Source organism: Phyllostomus discolor, chromosome 8 (genome assembly GCF_004126475.2).
Source record: "Phyllostomus discolor isolate MPI-MPIP mPhyDis1 chromosome 8, mPhyDis1.pri.v3, whole genome shotgun sequence".
In the NCBI taxonomy this organism is placed as follows: domain Eukaryota; kingdom Metazoa; phylum Chordata; class Mammalia; order Chiroptera; family Phyllostomidae; genus Phyllostomus; species Phyllostomus discolor.
This window is the reverse complement of record NC_040910.2, coordinates 72342845-72362537: the sequence shown is the minus strand read 5'-3', so window position 1 is coordinate 72362537 and position 19693 is coordinate 72342845. Positions and strand designations below refer to the sequence as shown.

The window sequence follows — 19693 nt, the reverse complement described above, 5'->3', positions numbered from 1 at the left end:
TCTCCCCCTACACCCTCTCATAATAGACAGTCCAAAGAGCTGTCTCTTTTTTTCTGGTAAAAAAATAAAAACAAACAAAAAACCTATCTTTTCTTTCCATCACCTCATGGGCCTTATAGTAACATGGATCCCTTTCCACATCCCAACATGTAATATAGGCTGGTCAAAGTACCTCATCCACTGGATTCAGTGATTGGTCCAGGTTTGGACATGTGATCCAAGCAGAACCAAGCCAAATCCCTTTTTCTATAATTGCTATAGATGCTCTCCTTCAGTAACCCTGGGCTCTGAAACATACCTCCACGTGGAAAAAAAATTTATGAAGTCAACACAGAGAAAAGCAAGACCAAGCGATGGAGAGAAAGAAAGGAGTCCTGATGACAGGTGCTTAGATCCCTAAGTCCTGGCCTTTCCTGAGGTCTTTCCACCCCCCTGGCTTCTGTTACATGAGACAAGTTATGCTCTAGCCAGAGCTGGGTTTCTACCACTTCATTTCCTTTGCCTGACTAATCAAAGAAAGCCAGATTCCAGAAAGTCTTCACAGACCTTCCTGTGTAGGTCAAGTTTTCATTAATAAGTTCTTAGTGTATTCTCCAGCATAGCAGTCACCGCAGTTATCACTCCATATTTATTCATGGATGTATTTAAATATCTCCTTTACAAGTTCCATGAGAGGGCCTAGGGTTTTGCTGAACATTCATTGCATCAACAATGACTGGAGTGGGCACTCCACACATATTTGTAGAACAAGTTAATCTCATAATGAATTCACGCTTCTGAAAGGGGCAGCAAGTTAAGCCCACAAAGGGTCAGAAAAAAAGAGTTCTTTGTTCAAAATAAGACTAAAAAGCACCCCCAAAAAAACCCACTGTTAACATGACTTCATATTTCTCAACAAAAATGTAGCTACTGTCTTTCCCTGCAATTCCATTTTCATTCTTCTTCTTGTTTAAGCAGATCTTGGTTCTTACAACAAAACTAAAGCTAAAAAAACCCGCTTAATTTTGTTATTTCAAAGTAAAATAAGAAATACATGAAAACATTCATGGTTACAACTTTCCTGGAAAAAAAAAAAGAAGAGCAAATGGATAAAGGGCTAGCCCTACCAGATTTTAAAACATATTTAAAAGCTCACAGGTAGAATAGTTTATTATCGAAGAAGAGACAAATAGACAAGTGAACAGAAACACACTTCAAATACATATGTAAATTTAGTTAATGATAAAGACGCCATTTAAAATCAGTGAGGAAGAGGATGATCCATTCAATGGGACTCAGGCCACACAGCTCATTAGTGGTGGGTCAGCTATTGTCTGACTTTCTGACCTCTGAACTTACCCTATTTTTGTTTCTCTCTGTTTGAGACAACAATAGCATGCGGGGGGCGGGGGGGGCAGAAAAACATTTAAAAGGCAAAACAAAAATGTAAAATTATTTGATGGGGTCGTCCACCCATACCGACCGGACTGAAACCCGGCCGTAGGCAAGTCTAGGACCTCCGGAGGACTCTACATCTCGGTGGTAAGCAAGCGCACCTGGCGCTGGAGCCCCCAGGTGCACCAACCTGCGCGGCGCAGGACCCTCTGGGAGTCGACTCACGCTACACCCAGCGTAGGACCGAGCCGGCGGAGTTTGCGCAGATAAGATATCTGAGCCTGTGGGAGCACACGCGGGTTGGTGGGCACAGCAGGGGTCGAAAGGGGGGGTGCGGGCGTAGCGCGACCGCCTCCTTAGGGAGCACGCCGGAAGTAGCCACCCAATTCTGGTGTCCAAGATGTTGGCTCCGCGCCCGAGTTAGAACGGGATGCGCGATGGCGGCCGTAGAGGGGGGCCCCAGTAGAGCGGGGGGCGGGGAGTGGCCTGGAGGTGAGACCCCGCTGCGTTCGCAGAACTGGTAGCCCTGGCGCCTGGGGCCCTCCCGATAGCTGGGTGGGCAGCAGATCTTCCGAGGCAGGAGATGAACCCACCCCTCTTTTCTTGAAGTGGGAGAGGCTGGGGCCTCCGGGACATGGGTGTGTGGGGCCTGGGCCTGGGCTTTCTGACCCTTGGCCCTCTTCTGGGTCTCGGTGTGCCCCGCCCACGGCCTTCCCCCCATCTCACTGCCTCCGCACCCTCCCACCCCCACCCCCACCCCCACCCCCACCCCGCTCTAGTGTTTTCCAGTTTTCTCCTGTGCGTTTCGCAGACAGCACCTCCCCCAAACCCAGAAACAATCCTCAGTCGTAAATTGACTCTATTCCTTGCCCCTCGCTGTGGCAGGCTCCTTTGTAGTTTGTAACAATGGACGAGATCTGGTTTCTAAGCTCCGGGAGTAACTGACAGCCCCGCTGGGGAGACTAAGCTGAACTACAAGAATGAAGTGTATGCTTTAGACATGTTCTAATATTTGATCTAAGCTATTAGCACTGTTGGAGTTCAAAGGAGGAGGCTGATTTAAGGCTGGTCTCTTCTTTGTAAAGGTCTGTATATCCTTTTAGGAGTAACTTCAAAAGTCATTTTCTTTGGGAAGCCTTCACCTACCTCCATTTTTAAGTTTCTCATCTTTTTTAAGCTTATTGAGCTAGTGCTAAATTCATAAACTCTTATCTCCTTGTTTCAGGTGTGTGTCCGTGTGTGGTACAGGCCCCCACTCTAGGCAGGGACTCTGTCTTTGTTTAGCATCACCTAATGTGTGCACATGAGTATGAATTAAAAAGGATTGAAATGGTGCCCTGGCCAGATGGCTCAGTTGTTTGGAGTGTCATCCTGTACACCAAAAGGTTGCTGGTTCAATTCCTGGTCAGGGCATATACCTAGGTTGCAGGTTTGATCCCCGGTCTGTGCATAGGGGAGGCAACCGATGGATGGGTCTCTCCCACATTGATGTTTCTCTCTCTCTCTTCCTCTCTCTAAAATCAATTTTTAAAAAAGGATTGAAATGGTTAGAAGGTACTGACTTGAGGTGGGCCTGCAACAGTGGGCAGTATTTGTGTAAGCCAGAGGTTGAAAAATGATGGCTCCTGGCCAGATCCAACTGTAGATATATTTTCATAGTTCATGGTATTTGTTTTATTTGAATTAGTGGCCAAACTTTTATATCAGGAAATTTCTTTGACATCCACTCACACAAAAATCTAGATTTTCAGTACCTCTTAGAAAATCAGAAGATGTAGCCAAACAGGGCCCACGTGCCTACATGGTGCTGTTGTTGACGGGAGAGACCTGGTTCTTCTTACTGACGCATGTAAAGAATTACATATCAGCAAATCTAGTAGTATGTAATCAGTTTATTAGTGGCTCGCTTCCATGGAAGAGAACAGGACTGGGTAGAGTAGGGGGTGAAAGGCAAAGTTTCAGAGCAAAGCAGGGTGAGAAAAACAAGAGAGGCTGGAGACCAGAGTGGCAAGCCCCTGGGCAGCCTGAGGCTGGGTGGCCAGAGGCCCTGTGGCCTGAGAGCCAAGAGCACCCTGAGCCCAAGAGAGAGACAGACAGACAGAGACAGACAGACAGAGACCTTTGTTCTCAGGACTTACATAGTTGGTGGGATAGGAGGGTAAAAAGTTACATACTGATTTATGGGTAAATGTGACACCAGCTTTCCTGGTATAATGTGATTACCCAAATTTAGGGATGAATGGGGGTCTGTCCGCCCAAATTCTTATCTTGTTCCAGACTCCATTTGGTCATCCTGTTGTAAAACAAATACGTGACAGGAGGCAGTTAATTAAACTTTGGGGCAATTTCTGAAGTTATTTGTGGGCACTTTCTGTAAGCATCAGGGATTCCCTTGTAAAACAGATAGTAACCAGAGGTAGGCAATTAACCAAACTCAAATTATGGGCTCTTTCTTGCTAATATAGTGTTTCTTGTGGTATTAGAACACCTGGTGATATTATCAGACCAGACTTAGGACTGCTGACTTAGCACATGAGACTTGTCTCCTTCCTCCTCCCTGCCTCAGTTTACTATTTATTTTACCTAATTGGTAAAAGGTGTTTCCTGGCAACCAGGGTGATAAATGCTGGCCAATGACAGTATTGCAGTCTCAGAGTTCTTCCTATGCTGTCTCCTGCTTCATTGTTAGTAGGAGTTGAGTAGCAAGTCATTCCTTTTGACTTGGTCTGAAATTTCCAGATTCCTTGTCCCCACTGATCTATTGTCTTTCCCTGACATGGAAAACATGTATCAGTTGTCATTTATCACCTAGTTTGCTGCACTCCTGATTAACTGCCTGGCCCCTTGCAGCCATGTGAGTTCTTGATTCCAGATGTAGGTAGAGGCAAATAGGGAGGGCATCACGAGTAAGAGAGTCATGGGCAAAGGGATGGAATGGAGAGAAGCCTAGTATGTGGAGAAATTAGGGAGGATTCCAGAGCATAGGTTTGCTTTAGGTGAATCATAGAGTTGAGCTATTGTTATGGGTTGAATTATGTCCCCCCAAAAAGATACGTAAGGTCCTAATCTCCAGTACCTTAGAAAGTGATCTTATTTGGAAATAGGGTTGTTGCAACTATCTCTTGGTAAGGTGAGGTCATATTGGAATAGAATTGTCCCCTAATTCAATGTGACTGGTGTTCTTATAAGAACATGGCCATGTGAAGAAAGAGACAGAGGGAGAGTGGCATGTGAAGATTGAGTCAAAGATTGGAGTGATGCATCTACAAAGCAGGGAAGACAAGGATTGTCACCAGATGCTAGGAGAGAGGCACAGAACAGTTATCCCTTAGAGCCTGTGACTGGCTCTGGGCACCCTGTTTGGATCTACAAAGTGATCCACAGTTTGTGGCTGCCTCTGCTGGGCCCGCATGTTCACAGGAAGGACTGAGCTATGCACCAAGGCAGGCTTCCACTGAGCCTGGGGGCAGGTCAGCAAAAGGCCCAAGGCACCCAAAGATCTGCCTCCGCCTGCTGGCTGCCTTATAGGCTCATTCACTGAAAGAGTCTCTGGCAGTACACAAGTTGCATGAGAAAGGTTTTCAGTGAGCACATGGTGTTCACCAGATTGATAGAGGTTCAGTCTCAGTGCTAGTGCTGGGTCTGAGGCCACTTAGCAAAAGTCCCAGTGTATACCAAGTCTAGCTTCCCCCTGCTGGGTTTCTGCAGACCTTTGTGGTGGGCCATGGTGTCAGGAAATCATCAGACTTAGGCAAGCGGAATTTATCAGGCCCAAGTAGACCAAGATTTGGCTGTGTGAAGAGAGGGCTGTGCACCAGTGGGGAATGCAAGAGAAAAATAGCTCCTGTCCTTGAGACACACAGCTTAGTCTGTCCCAGATTTTTTGGAGAGCCCAAGCTCAGCAGAGCAGGGCCACCAGGAGTCCAGGAGGGTGGGGTTAGTGGATCTCCCATGTCGGGGAGTGCTAGTCAGGTTTAGGGGAAGGAGGGAGGAGTGGCCCCCACCCCAGTCACCAATACCCCCTGAGTCTGCCTGGACCTCTAAACCCCTTCCCAGACAACTGAATCCTCAGCTGGGTGTGGGCTCTGAAAGATGGGTGACAGGGAATCCGGAGGGTGGGGCTATTGCATTCCCCTAGGCTGATGCCAGAAGGAGGGTAATGTTCCTACCAAGAAAGGTGGCATCTGCAGTGTGGGAGAGGGACTCAGCACAGGAATCCTGGCAGCTGTCCCTTCAGCCCTCTTCCCGGATCCACAATCCCCAGTCCCTCTTCAAGTGACTCTAGTCCACTGTTCTCTCCCTCCACCAGAACCCAGAATGGCTGCAATTGAGATATTTGTGCATTGGCCCTTTAAAAGAGCTCCTGTGCCCTAGCAGACTCCTGTGTCTCCCTGGCAGACAGAATCCTCACTGATTTTCACAGCCAGATGTTACATAGGCTCCTCATCGGGCTCTGGTGCTCTGGGCTGGGAATCCCAGCCTGGGGTTGAGACCCCATGCTCCTCAGGGGGAACCTTTGCAGCTGAGGTATCCCTCCAGATATCAGCTGCAGCCCATGGGAGTGGGGCCAGCCCATTTCGCATCTCTCCCCCACTTCCTATCAATGTTGATGTGGCTTCTTCTGTAAATCCTTGGTTATGAGACTTCTGTTCAGCTTGTCTTCGGTTGGGTTATTCAGGTTGATGGTTCTATGTTTTAATTGTAATTCCAGTTTGGTCCTGGGAGGGGGTGAGTGTAACATCCACCTACTCCACCACTGTCTTAGATCTTGGTCTCTCACATTTTTAGAGGGAGAGGCAAGATGAGCTACTGAGACCAAGAGTAATACAGGAAGTAGTAGATTTTAAAAGAGAAGAGAGGGTATGGCGTATTTGCTACTGGCTCTCCATTGGGCAGTTTTTGAGCAGGAACTTCTATTTCAGAATTCAAGATGCTGCAGGATGCAGCTGTGAATGAATCACAAGAGGATGCTGGGCACCAGATCTGCACTCAGTTGGAATCTTTGCAAGGAAGAGGCAGAGCTGGTCTTACTGGGTAAGGGCTCCATCCTCAACATAGAATCCATACACTCTAACTTCTTGTTCAGTTGAAAAAAAAAAACAAATGTTTTTAAGATCTCAGTGGAATTAGAGGATTAAGGATTCCCAATGGCTTTGAACCTTGGAGGCAAGATCCTTCAGCTCTTTGGTAAAGGATAGCTAGCCTGACCTATGACATTATAAATCACAGATTCTTGACTTGCCCTGTGCTTTCTCTCTCTCTGTCTTATTAGTCCTGTTAGACCAATAGATGATGAAAATTCCACTCATCTTCAAATCTCAGACCTATTCCTCCCATCTTTGAAAACCACTCTTCCTCTTGTGTCCTCTGTCTTCATAAATAGCACCACATCCCACTCGTTGCTCAAGTCAGAAAACTGAAAGGAATAAAAAAATTAAAAAAAAAAGAAAACTGAAAGGCCATTCTTGACTTCTTTCTTTCCCCGCATACATTACCATGTTCTGTTGATTCTAAGCTGTCCTACAGTAGACAGTGCTTACCTTGTTAGTCACTGATCACACTATCTTGTTGTTATCTGTTTACATATATGTCTCCCCTCCATTAAACTGTAAGTTCCTTGAGGGCAAAGACCACATCTGATGTTCACTTTTGTATTGCCAATACCTAGTGCGATGTCTGGAACACAGTGGGTGCTCAGTTAGTGTATGTTAGACAAACAAATCAGTAAGTGACATGAACACTGAGGCCCTTTTCCCAGAAACTCTGAGTTCCACTATATCGGACTGTAGAGGAGGACTCATCACTGATCAAGCTTATGTTTCAGATGCTGTTCCCTTCTATTTCAGACATCCTCTGAGGAAAAGAGTTCCTTAAACTACTTCTGGTGGAATTGGATGAAAAATTTGAGTAGTGTGGCCACCAGCCTCTGAGGAGAGAGCTGTGTATGACAAAGGACTGGGTACATTACCATTCCCATGCCTGTGGCAAAGTTTGATTCTAATGATTCTTATAGAAGAGTGCTTTTATCACTATTTGCAAATAATGTATTGTTTCCTCCTTCTAGCTCCCTTATTACTTTGCTTATATCATCTTCACTTTGTCTTAGATCTAAGATGAAATTATACTGTGTATTCACTGTCAGCCAGGATCCAGTCAAGAGACAAAAACTATACCAGTTATTTAAACAAGGGACATTTTATATAAAGAATGTTTACATAGTAAAAGGTGGTTAACTACTTAAAGGGTTACAAGAGGACTCTGAAGAGTACAGAAATAGATGATGCAGGAAGCAGCCTTGCCTCACATTAAGGGAGAATAAACAAGGAGGGAACCAAGAATTTAGAAGGGGACTCCATAGCTCAAAGCTGAGATTCAGATGTTTTTGAAGAGGTTGTGGCTGCCAGAGGGACACATAGCCTGATGGTGGTGAAGAGTCTTGTCAAAGGGCATAGGCCAGAGCTGGTCTGTAAGAGTGGTCTGCCTAATGCAGAGAAATTCACTGTAGGGTATAGTCTGCCTGCTGGGTGGTGGAAAACTCATTGGAGGGCATGAGTGGGCCAGAGCTGGTCCACCACAAGCTATTAAGCATCCCATCTATTGATTTGTTGCCCCCCCCCCCCCCCAAAACCAAAATAGCTTACTAGTATCAGGAAGAGAAATCCCTTTCTCTGTGTGTGGCTCACAGTGGTCCTTCAGCGCCCTCTGCTGACTAAGCCAGAGGACAGGAGAAATGTTTCATGGTCCAGCTCCAGTACCAAAAGTAGGCTGAAGAAGACAAAATGGGACTGTATAATACGATCCCACTTTTGTATATAACAGAACATTGGCAGTGGCTGTCTTTGGATGGCAGGATCGAGGGATTATAGGTGCTTATTATTTTCTCTGTTTTTTGTTTTCCCGTAATAAACATGCAGTATTTTTATAATCAACAAAAATGTTATGGAAAAAGTATTTGTAATTTTAAGAGATTCCTTCTCTAAAATTATGAAAAAATGATTATGAAATCCATTAAGAGTCTGAGTCACTCTAATGGTATCTGTTGATTTCCTGTCATGAAAGATAGGCAAAGCAGCACAATTTATACTCATTCCCACCACCTTTCCTCCTCACAGTGCAATTTTTATAATATAATTATTTTAACACTGTCATGGTTTAAATCATTCACTTCCTATTCTACAAAAACAGTTTCCAGTTATTTAATCTCAGTCCTGCAATTAAAATGATTCAGTGCTCACCATCGATTTTTTTACATTGTCTTCTCAATTCCTTAATGTTTAATTTATTTCTTCATTGGCTATATTTCAGGCAAGCAGTCCTTTCCAAAAAGGATGCTCATGGGTGTCAAACTCCATGAGTTTTTTTTTACCTACCTGATAATGTTTTCCCATGCATTTAACATGAAAGTGCATGTTGCTGGGTACAAACTTTTTTGGAGCACATTTTTTCTCTTCATAACTTTTTTAGGCATTACTATACAGTCATCCCTGGGTATTGGGATATGGATTGGTTCCAGGACCCCTGTGGATTCCAGAATCCACACATGCTCAATCCCTTATATAAAATAGTGTTGTATTTGCATATAACTTACACACATCCTCCCATCTACTTTACATCATCTCTAGGTTACTTACAATACCTAATGTAAATGATATGTACTTATTTATGCTATATTGTTTAGGGAATAATGACAAAAAAAGTCTGTACATGTTCAGTATAGAAGCAACCATCATAGGCCTAACTATGAAGTACATGTCAACAACAATGTAACTTTTTTAAAGATTGTATTTATTTATTTTTAAAGAGAGGGGAAGGGAGGGAGAGAAACATCAGTGTGTGGTTGCCTCTCACATGGCCCCCGCTGGGGACCTGGCACTGGAGACCTGGCCCACTGCGGCGGTGACCCTTTGGTTCCCAGCCTGCGCTCAACCCACTGAGTCAATCTACACCAGCCCGGGCAACTATGTACTTTTTAAAAAAAGATTTTCAACAGTAGTGGTTGAATCTACAATTATAGAATGCTAGAGTGTGGAGGGCCAACTGTGTTCTGTCTGGCATTAAGTGTAACTGTGGAGAAGTGTAAAGTCAACCTGAAATTACCTCACATATTACTTGTTTTTTTGCCTACATGCCCATTGGCTCATTTGTTCCTGAAATATAGTTATTTCACCAGGAGATATCTTGGTGTTGACTGTTACATATCAACTTTTTATGGGCTACAACACACCCTTCCAATAGATTCAAGTCTTCTTTTCAGCAATATTTTCCTCTGTTACATGTTTGAATGTTTTTATTTTGTTCTTTTCTTCAGTAGTACTAATTTTATGTATTTGAATATCTTTCTATTGCTACTGGTCTTCTCTATAATCATATTTATATTCATTTCATTCAGTATGATTTCTCCAGGTCTCATCATAACCCTGTAGTGATTATTTTGTTGTTTCTTAGGTGAATTTCATCTACATAATACTTCTAGTTTTCTCTTGCATTTTTCTCAACTCTTTCAAATTCTCATTTTTTATTATTTTATAACCTATAATCTATTTTAAAGCCTTATATCTCTTCTTTGAGATAATGGAGAACTCTGATGTTTCATATCAATTCCTTTGGTATTCTTCTCAGATGTATGCTCCTAATCCCTCTGTTATTCACATTCCTTTCTTTCTTAAAACAATCACCACCACCTATTTTCAAGCACACTTCCCACACAGTTACCTTAATGATTACGACTGAGCAGTGAATGAATCAGACTCTCCATTAAAGATTACCATGGGAAGAGGCAGAGGGAACAGAGCAAGGGCACTTTAGAACCTTCATGCAGATTTGCTGCCACAAACACCTTCTCATCTAATCTACAGTCATATCTCCCTTCAGTTTTTGGTTTCCAGGAGATCAACATGGCACAAGGGAAAGCCCTTTAGATCACAGGCTTTTCATTATACAATTTGAAAGTCACACTGTCTACTCCTTCTTCACCTTGCTTAACCTCTGTCAGTGTTCCGTAGCTAGAACTAGGCATAGGGAATAGAGATGACCTGCCAGCATGGCTCCCCACTTTAGCACCGCCTCTTCCCACTCTGATGTGTCAGACTAGATGTCTACAGGGACAGTCCTTGCTTTCTCCATGACTCCCCTCCTGCCATGCTCTAGATGTCTTCACTCTGATCAAAAGGTCACTGAATGTGTCATTCAGAAATATGAACCTTTGGGAGATGTCTGTATGTGGCCCTCTTTTAAAATATGGAGTTCACCTCATTTATCATTCTTTTCATTGTTTTCAGTGGCTTTTGAGAAGTACCTTTACCATCTTTTAGCATGTTTCTGACTTTTGAACAATATATATCAAACAAACAAAAAAACACTTTAGGAGAAAATTATGATAAAGCCAGTTCTTTCCAGTATTTTAAATCCAGCCTGGATGTGGAGGTTTATGCTAGGGACATTCTACTCACTGATAGTTCTTGGGCTTAAAGGGTCAACATTAATAGTAATAATAACAGCAGATGCCACTAATATAGTGCTTTCTATATGCCAAGCACCGTTCTAAATGTTTTATATATATTTATTCTCATAACAACTGTGAGGTAAATGCTATTGCTCTCTCCATTTTAGAGTGAGGAAACTGAGGGACAGAGGGCTGCAGTGACTTGCCTGAGATCACACAGTGAGTAAGTGAGGGAGCCAGGATTCAAACCCAGGCAGTTGGCCCTGTAGTCCATTAGGAGTCTGTGTTCTGAATCATTGTGTTGTGTTACCTCTTATTCATTGCAAACAGATTAATGGCTAGAGCGTTTATAGCACTAGGGCCAAGGTGAAATGGCTCACTCAAGGAGCTCAGAAATGTGTTTTTGTGGGGGAAATGTCAGGAATTTGAGGGTATAGACACGTAAAAATAGTAAACTCATCTGCTTCCAGTCACAGGAGGATACAAAGTTGCCATACAAAAGGAGGCAAGTCTACCAGAATACCAGAAAGAAAAATGCCAGGTCTGAGAAAGGGAGAATTGATTCCTATTAAAATGACAGGCAAACATTTTTATTCTGAGGCATAGTTTCAGAATTGTTTAACTGTTATTATTGGGAGGAAAGGGTAGGGTGCCAGTTATTAATTTATTGCCTCTCAACTCCAAATCTACTCTTCTTTGCCTTGCTTTGCTTCTGTTACTGAATCTCAACCATTCCTCCTTTGCCAGCTGGTACAAGATTTAGATTTTTGTCAACAGAGGATGCTGGAGGGACAATGCAAGGCCACTGAAAAAGAAGAAAACTCTTCCTGGTGCTGGTGTGCTTTTATTACACACAGGATCCACCAAGTTTCTACCCCATCAAAAGGGCCACATCCTGGAGCCAGCTCCAGACCGCCCGCCTCCTCCCATGAATTTTCCCATCACCCCAACAGACCACTCCCACACACCAGCTCCAACCTGCGCCTGACACATGTCTTCTCTGCTGGTAGGGTATGTGTTCCTGTGATGCTACAGTCTCTCTAAAAAGGTCTGAATCTCAGCCCCAGTGGGGAAGAGTCCTCCTCTAGTTTCTTTTTTCCTCCTTCTTAAACTTCCCAACATAGGGAGAGGTGATTTTTGTATTTTAGGAATTATAGAATGGCCTACTACTTATCATTTCAGATTCTGAGACCAGGAATAAGATGAAGAACTGGAAGGCAAAGAGGAAAATTTCTGAAGAAAAAGAATTAGTGAGGGCTGTACTGGGAGTACACCAAAGACAAACCTCCCAGGAATGTGGGTTAGTCAAAACCAGTGATCCCAAGGACAGGTTAGTGGTGCTCAGAGGATGTGGTGAGGCAGCCTCCTTCCCAGGAGAGAGCCATCATGGAAGTGGACCTCATCCCCAAGAAAGCCATTTCAGAAGAGAGGGGCCACAGATACAATGAAGGAGGAAAAATACTTTCTGCTGGAGAAAGATCCCACAGGTATGACGTCTGTGGCCAGAGCTTCAAACAGAAGTCAGAACTAACTGAACGTCAGAAAACTGATAATATCAAGAAAATCTATGAATGTAAGGAATGCAGAAAAACTTTTAATCGGGGCTCAAGCCTAGTTATACATCAGAGAACTCATTCAGGAAAGAAACCATATGTATGTAACGAATGTGGGAAAGACTTTAATCAAAGTTCAAATCTTATTATACATCAGAGAATTCATACAGGAAAGAAGCCTTATATATGCCATGAATATGGGAAGGACTTCAATCAGAGCTCTAATCTGGTTAGACATAAGAGAACTCACAGCGGTGAGAATCCCTATGAATGTAAAGAGTGTGGGAAGGCCTTCAAGGGAAACTCAAACCTTGTCCTACACCAGAGAATTAATAGCGGAGGGAAGCCTTATATATGTAATGAATGTGGGAAGGCCTTCAATCAAAGCTCAGATCTTATAATACATCACAGAATTCACACAGGAGAGAAACCCTATGAATGTTATGAATGTGGACAAGCCTTCAGCCAGAGTTCACACCTTGTCACACATCAGCGAATTCATACTGGAGAGAAACCCTTCAAGTGTAATGAATGTGAAAAGGCCTTCCGGCAGCGTTCACGCCTTACTGAACACCAGAGACTCCACAGTGGAGAGAAACCTCATGAATGTCGTGAATGTGGGAAATCCTTCAGTGGGCGCACAGCTTTTCTTAAACATCAGAGACTGCATACTGGAAAGGAACTTGAATGTGAAAAAGCCTGCACTTCTGAGTTGGACCTTATCAAACAACAGAGAATACATAGGGAAGAAAAACCATATGAATGTACTGAGTGTGGTAAAACTTTCCGGGGAAGTTCAGATCTAATTCGGCACTGGATAATTCATACTGGAGAGAAACTGTATGAATGTAGTGAATGTGGGAAAGCCTTTAGCCAGAGGTCTCACCTTGTTACACATCAGAAAATTCACACTGGAGAGAAGCCCTATCAGTGCAAAGAATGTGGGAAAGCCTTTTGGCAGTGTTCACTCCTCATTCAACATCAGAGGATCCACAGTGGGGAGAAACCCTATGCATGTAAGGAATGTGGAAGATCCTTCATCTGGCACACAGCTTTTCTCAAACATCAAAGACTTCATACTGGAGAAAAACTTGAAGGTGAGAAAACATTCAGCAAGGATGAGTTGTTTAAAGGAGAGCAGAGAATTCATTATGAAGAAAATGCTTGTCCAGGTAATCAGTGTGATAGAACTTTCTGGAACAGCTCAGACCTCATCACACATCAAGTCACTTATGCCAGAGAGAAACCATATGAATGTAAAGAATGTGGAAAAACCTTCAGTCAGAGCTCAGACCTTATGAGACATCATAGAATTCACAGTGGTGAAAAACCTTATGTATGCACTAAATGTGGGAAATCTTTTAGGGGAAGCTCAGGTCTTATTAAACATCATCGTGTTCACACTGGAGAGAAACCTTATGAATGCCTTGAATGTGGAAAAGCCTTCAGTCAGAACTCACATCTTATTAGTCACCAGAGAATTCATACTGGAGAGAAACCCTTTGAATGCAGTAACTGTGGGAAGGCCTTCAGTGGGCACATAGCCTTTCTTAAACATCAGAAACTTCATCCTGGACAGGAACTTGGGGAATGTGAGAGGGTTTTCACACAGGACTTATTCTAACAGGTTGCACAACCTAATGCATGTAGGAAAAGCCTGGTGGAGATCACATCTTATTGCACTATAGAGGATTCTTATTATTGAAAACCACTTGAAAAAAGGTAACATTACAAGAGTCCTAGTGGATGGAAAACATGTAAGTGTAGTCAGGTGGAAAAGTTCTTGGGCATAAAATAGCCTTTTTCTGCCTCAGAACTACATTGGAGTATGGTCCCCAGCATATAATTACTTGACAGTGTTTTAGGCAACTTCTGTTGTTACTAAATCATTATAAATCACTTTGGCAACACCCAAAACTAAATTCTCCATGAAAGGAGCCCTTTAAATCTTGACTACCGAGTCCAGTGACCAGTAAAAATCTTAAGTACTTTAGTGTGATTAAATCTTTCTCTGGGATGAATTCTTCCCCTTAGGTAGGTGTTTTACACATTCTTTATTTTTCCATCCTTATAAAAATATGCTTATACATATGCAAAAGTACGAATTAGAATGAACCACTAATTGAGAAGAAACCAAAAAAAAAAAAAAATAATAGAAATGACGAGATAGCTGAAGGCCAGGAGGAGACAAGAGCCACATGAGGAGTTTCCCCAGAGAAACAGGGGTGACTACTGGTAGTATCAGGAAATGAAAGACCAAGGGACAGAAGGACAGTAGGTTTTGGGACTAGGATAAGACTGAGTGCTGGGACTGAGCATTTAGTTGACATGGGTTGCTGGGAATTCAAAGAAAGCATCTGCTATGAAAGGTCAGTTGATTATAGGGGAAGTGGTTTTGTCTTGAACCAGGACTTTGTATGTAATTGGGCACAGCTTATTTGAGAATTGGGGAATCTAAATAGAACTCTGAAGAGAGGTCATCATTTAAGCTGCCAACTAATTTGGTAATTAGGCCCTGCCTCTGGGCAAACTTGGTCCTTAAATATTTCTTATACTTTGAACTACTGGCAGATTGCATCTGAATTTCCATGAGTCATCAAATAAGAAAGCTACTGAGAAAACCATGTAAGGCAAGGAGAATTTCGACCTCATATCTTTCCTCAGTGGCAGTAGCTTGTGAAATGCATGGAAGGGATCAGTAGTTCACAATGGGATGGTTTTGCCTCCTGGGGACATTTGGCAATGTCCAGAGACATTTTGGTTGTCACAACTTGAAGAAAATATTGACTGTCTAAAGTCCAGGGATGTTTTAAATATCTTAAAATATACAGCCCTGTGCCCCTCCCAAACAAAAAATTACCTGGTCTCAAGTGTCACTAGTGTCATCCTTGAGGAACCCTGCCCATGGCTATTTAGAACACCAGTCACCTGGGGCCATTTAAGCGAGCATTTCAGTGTCATGTGGGCAGTGTCCCAGGGGAATTCATAGAAACCTTTCATTTAATTAGGAGGCAATCTGGTATGGAGGGAGCACAGACATGGGTTTGAATCCCCATATGATGCATTGGTTTCAGGACTGGAGCAAACTATGTAACCCCTCTGATCTTTATTTTCCTTATTAATAAAGCAGTGATAAAGTAATCCACCTCATGGACTAATTGTGAGTTGTTTTTTAAAAATATTTTATTGATTATGCTATTACAGTTGTCCCATCTTTTTCTCCCCTTTATTCCCCTTCATCCTGCACCCCCCCTCCCACTGGCATTGCCCCCCTCTCTTTGTTCACACCATGGATCATACTTATAAGTTCTTCGGCTTCTCCGTTTCTTATGCTATTCTTAACATCCCCTGTCTATTTTGTACCTACCCATTACTCTTCTGATTCGCTATACCATTTCCTCCATTCTCCCCCACCAACCCAGTTGTGAGTTTTAAATGAGAAACTGAAATTTGCTGTTGACACACAGAAAACCATCTGGAGCTCTAATCATTTTAAAACAAAATAAAGTATTTATAAGTAAAACATACCATGTAAGATACAGTGCTGTCTTGTAACTGGTATAAAGAATATGACCTATTAAAGTTCAAGGCTCTGGGGGGCTGTAGCATCCCCAGAGGGGCACTCTGAAGATTAGTGGGATGTCTTGAAGTGAAGAAGCCCATCTACACCATCCCACACCATCCCAAAAGCTGGCTGCTTGTGGATGGTGGTACAGAGCATGCCTACCCCCATCACTGTCTCAAATGTTAAAGCTCTTTAATAATCTCACATAAATTAATATTCTTTTTATATCAGAATGTCTTTAAATATATTTAGGAAGCAAAAGGATTTCAAAATGGCTATTATCAGTGATATACCTGGATTAAAAATTAAAGATACTTAACACTTTTTAGTTATCCTAGATTCTAACTAATCAAAACCTTTAGCTAACTGGGACATTTTAGCATTCTTTTTTTTCTTTATGTAAACAAAGGGAATTGGGAACTTATTCTTATAAACCCATCTCCATGTCCTTTATACAGTGAGAATGATGTTTATAGGGATAAGCAGGATATTGAAAGGACCTTAAATAGCTAAAGACCTAAACTCCAAGTCTTTTTGAGGAACAGGTGATTAGACTGTGGACTAAGAGACATTCCTCCATATAAATATTTCATAGGAAACAACACTGTTACTACAGCCTTGGGGAAAGAGCATATCAGTACAGTAGAGGAAGGGAGTGTTGCCCAATAATCTTCCAATTTGGTCCATTTTCTCAATTTTTCATGCCCTTAGAGTGAGGCCACCATTATCATCTCTTACTTATGTTATTACCACAGCCTCCTGACATGCCTCCTGCTTCCACTTTTCTACAGAGCAGCCTGAGTGTCCTTTCTTTAGAACAAATCTGATAGAGCCACCCATCCCCAAACTTCTGTAGAGCTTTCCCACTAACTTGAGCCTGAAGCCCAGTCCTTACAGTGATATATGTGTTCTGATCCAGCCCCATTCATCCTCTCACTTAGTAAATATTTATTGAGCTTCTAATATGTGTCAGGTACGGGGTGGGGGTACAAAGAGGGGGGAGTAGAAATAGACAACAGTCTCTGCCCTGGTGGAGCAGAGGCGAGATTAATTAGCATCATAAGTAAAATTACAACCATGGTAAGTGCCAAAAAGGAAAGGCATGGGAGTGCAGTGGGAGATAGTTGGGGAGGCCTTTCTGCAAAGTGCTTACCTTCCTAAATCCAACAGTTACCTCTGAACTATCTGTAGCTCCCCAAGGACCTAGACACTGCCCTGTTACTCTATGGCCTTTCCACAAGCTGTTCCCTCTGCCGGGAATGCTCCCTCCCTCCTTACCTAGCTCCTTTCTTTTTTTCAGTATTTCCTATGTGTTGGGTACTGTGATAAGGACTTAACACTCATTTTCTCTTGCATTCTTTGTCTCCATCTTAATTGGTGAATACTACTGTTTTCTAAATAGGAAACTAAGGTCAGGAAGGCAAAATAATTTGCCCAGCGAGTCAAAACTAGTAAATAAACTGGAATTCAAATCCAGGCCTGCCTGACTCCAAAGCCCATTTCCTTTGGCACTGCTGTGTTGCCTCCCAGTTCCTTCATGTTGGCCTCATTTACTCTGGTCATCTTCCCTGATGTACACCCAGTCAGGGTTAAGTGCTTCCACTGTGCTCCCAGACGCCACAGCCATCATAGCACAGACGTTGATAGATTTGTCGCTACACTAGACAGAGCTCCACTGGGAAGGGACTGGATCTTTCTGGTCTTTGCAGGTCCAGTGACTCCAGGACCAAGCCTCAGATACTAGGACAGACAATGGTTCATGTGGGCAGAAGTGTGACCCCTCTCTGGGCTGGTCTAGAAGAGGGAAGGACTCTACTGGGTGGCCATTCCACACGTTAACCAGGGAGGCTGCAGGGGTGAGAGAGCCTGGCTCCCACTCAGACTGGACAATGGCTACAGCTCCATGGGAAGTTCTGAGTGACAGGGTGATATGCCACAAGTGTTACACCAACCATCTGCACCCCGAAAGAAGATCAATTAAAGCCCCTGCACCGCCTTCTCAGTAGTGCAGCTGACCTCCTGTCCAAACCCGGTGGCCCTGGGGCCTCAATGAAGTCTCCCTTTTGTTGCCTGGAGCAGTTAAAAAATGAATGGATGAATGCAACCTGTGAATACCTCATATTTGAGTAAATGGAATAGCAGATCAATTCCCTCAGCTAAAGAAAAGTTTTGGTTCACCCTTTTAACATTTTACCTGTGCCCATGTCACATAAAGGGATACTACTTAGATTAGATGGTTGATATAGGGCTTTAATGCCATCACCATCATTTTGGGGGATAAAGGATTTGCAGAGCAAAGTAAAGGACAGCAAAGACCTCGTGATGCTATACCTTCAGTGAATTAAATTTCTGATACCCAAGTCATTGTTTACAACCTCTTATTTGTTGAATTCATTCATTTGTTAATTGTTGAGTGGCAACCCTGGGCTGAATGTGGCCTATTCTTCCTCCGGGTCAGCCCTGTCCTCAAGAAGCAGAACAAACTTAGTTGACACAAAGGGCATTTCCAGTCTAGTGACCTCAGGAAAGAAGAAAAATCAGGGAAAAGGTTCGGATCAGAATGAAGGTGTCCTACAGTCAGTAAATCCCAGATCAATGTGCACTATGGGTGCTCTGATGCTGAAGTTGTCCACATTGATATTCAAAGGGCTTCTCCATGTAAATTTTCTGTGAACTCCAAGGTGGAAATTCCATCTTAGGGTTGAATTCAGTACAACAATAGGGTTGCTTAGCAGCATGAACACTCTGATGCAGGGAAACTCTGAACTCCACCTGAAGACTTCTCCACACAAGGGCATGAAGATCTCCCAGCTCTTTACCACATTCACTGCACTCTTGGATTCCCCCTCCCCCACTTGGAAGTCAATGGAGTAGAATGTGGATTACAGTCCTACTGTAACTAAGGGCCCTCACCGTTCCCACCCACAGCCCAGTTTAGAGAATGCCAGATATAACCAGTAGATCAAAGGCATAGAAGCATTTTGCTCTGTTCTTGATGAATTTTCTGGGTGATATGCCCAGGAGCTGTCCCAGACCTCTGCCACTCCAACATATAACCACCCTTCTCAGCAAAAGGCCTCAAGTGATGGACCCTGCTGGCCTTGGCCCTTATCGCCTTCACATCTATTGTCTTAATTCCTCCAGCAGCCTCAGAGGACAGTGCCTTCCTTCTTCCTTCTTTCTAAAGCCAACCCTGCTTTACTGAGTTTATCCTTTCACACTGCAATTAAATTAAATTTTAAAAATTAGTTATTAAAAGAGTATCTTAATATATCTAGCTGGAAGTCTGAAATAACCTAGGCCAATTAAGGATCCCCTAAGTATCTGCAGACTGGCTATTGAATCCCACCCTGGGGTGGGAAACATTTTCACAAAGTACAGGTCACTTGGGGCTGAGACAAAGGCCCAGGTCCTGGGTCATCATATCCAGAACTCGAAAGTAGGATTCAGCTGGTGCGCCACAGCCAGCCCACCCTGGGACCCCGGGCTTTAACATCCTTACCTCATTGGTCACCAGTAAAAGGCACAGCAGGATCTCAACTAACTGGCACCCTCAGGCCCTCAAGTTCCACCCGGGGGCCAGCAGAGGTCTTGCACAAAAGTGGGAGTCCTGGCTTCCTAGAGCAACCACAGAGACAGGGGTCAGTCCCTCTCTCTTGCTGGGTGGGACTCCTACCTCTTCATGCCGGAAGCTGAGTGGAGGCCAAGCACATTTGGTGACTCCGTGGAGATTTGGTGGGTACTGGCAAAGTTGAGTCC

The 19693-nt window shown here is 43.4% G+C and overlaps 1 protein-coding gene and 1 long non-coding RNA gene across 2 annotated transcripts; one reads left to right on the top strand and one right to left on the bottom strand.

Moving 5' to 3' along the window:
- Window positions 1–1079: 1079 nt before the first annotated feature.
- On the top strand, window positions 1080–15512 carry ZNF594 (zinc finger protein 594). Its single transcript, XM_028534537.2, is given in 4 exon segments — window positions 1080–1673; window positions 6297–6408; window positions 11999–12149; window positions 12151–15512. Coding segments are annotated over 3 exon segments (2076 nt in total). The 5' UTR covers window positions 1080–1673; window positions 6297–6326; the 3' UTR covers window positions 13994–15512.
- Window positions 5974–18781, bottom strand: LOC118502110. Its single transcript, XR_004904782.1, has 3 exons — window positions 18768–18781; window positions 9302–9304; window positions 5974–6130 (listed from the first exon to the last, which is right to left on the bottom strand). It is a non-coding gene; the product is annotated as an uncharacterized LOC118502110 (long non-coding RNA).
- Window positions 18782–19693: the final 912 nt, after the last annotated feature.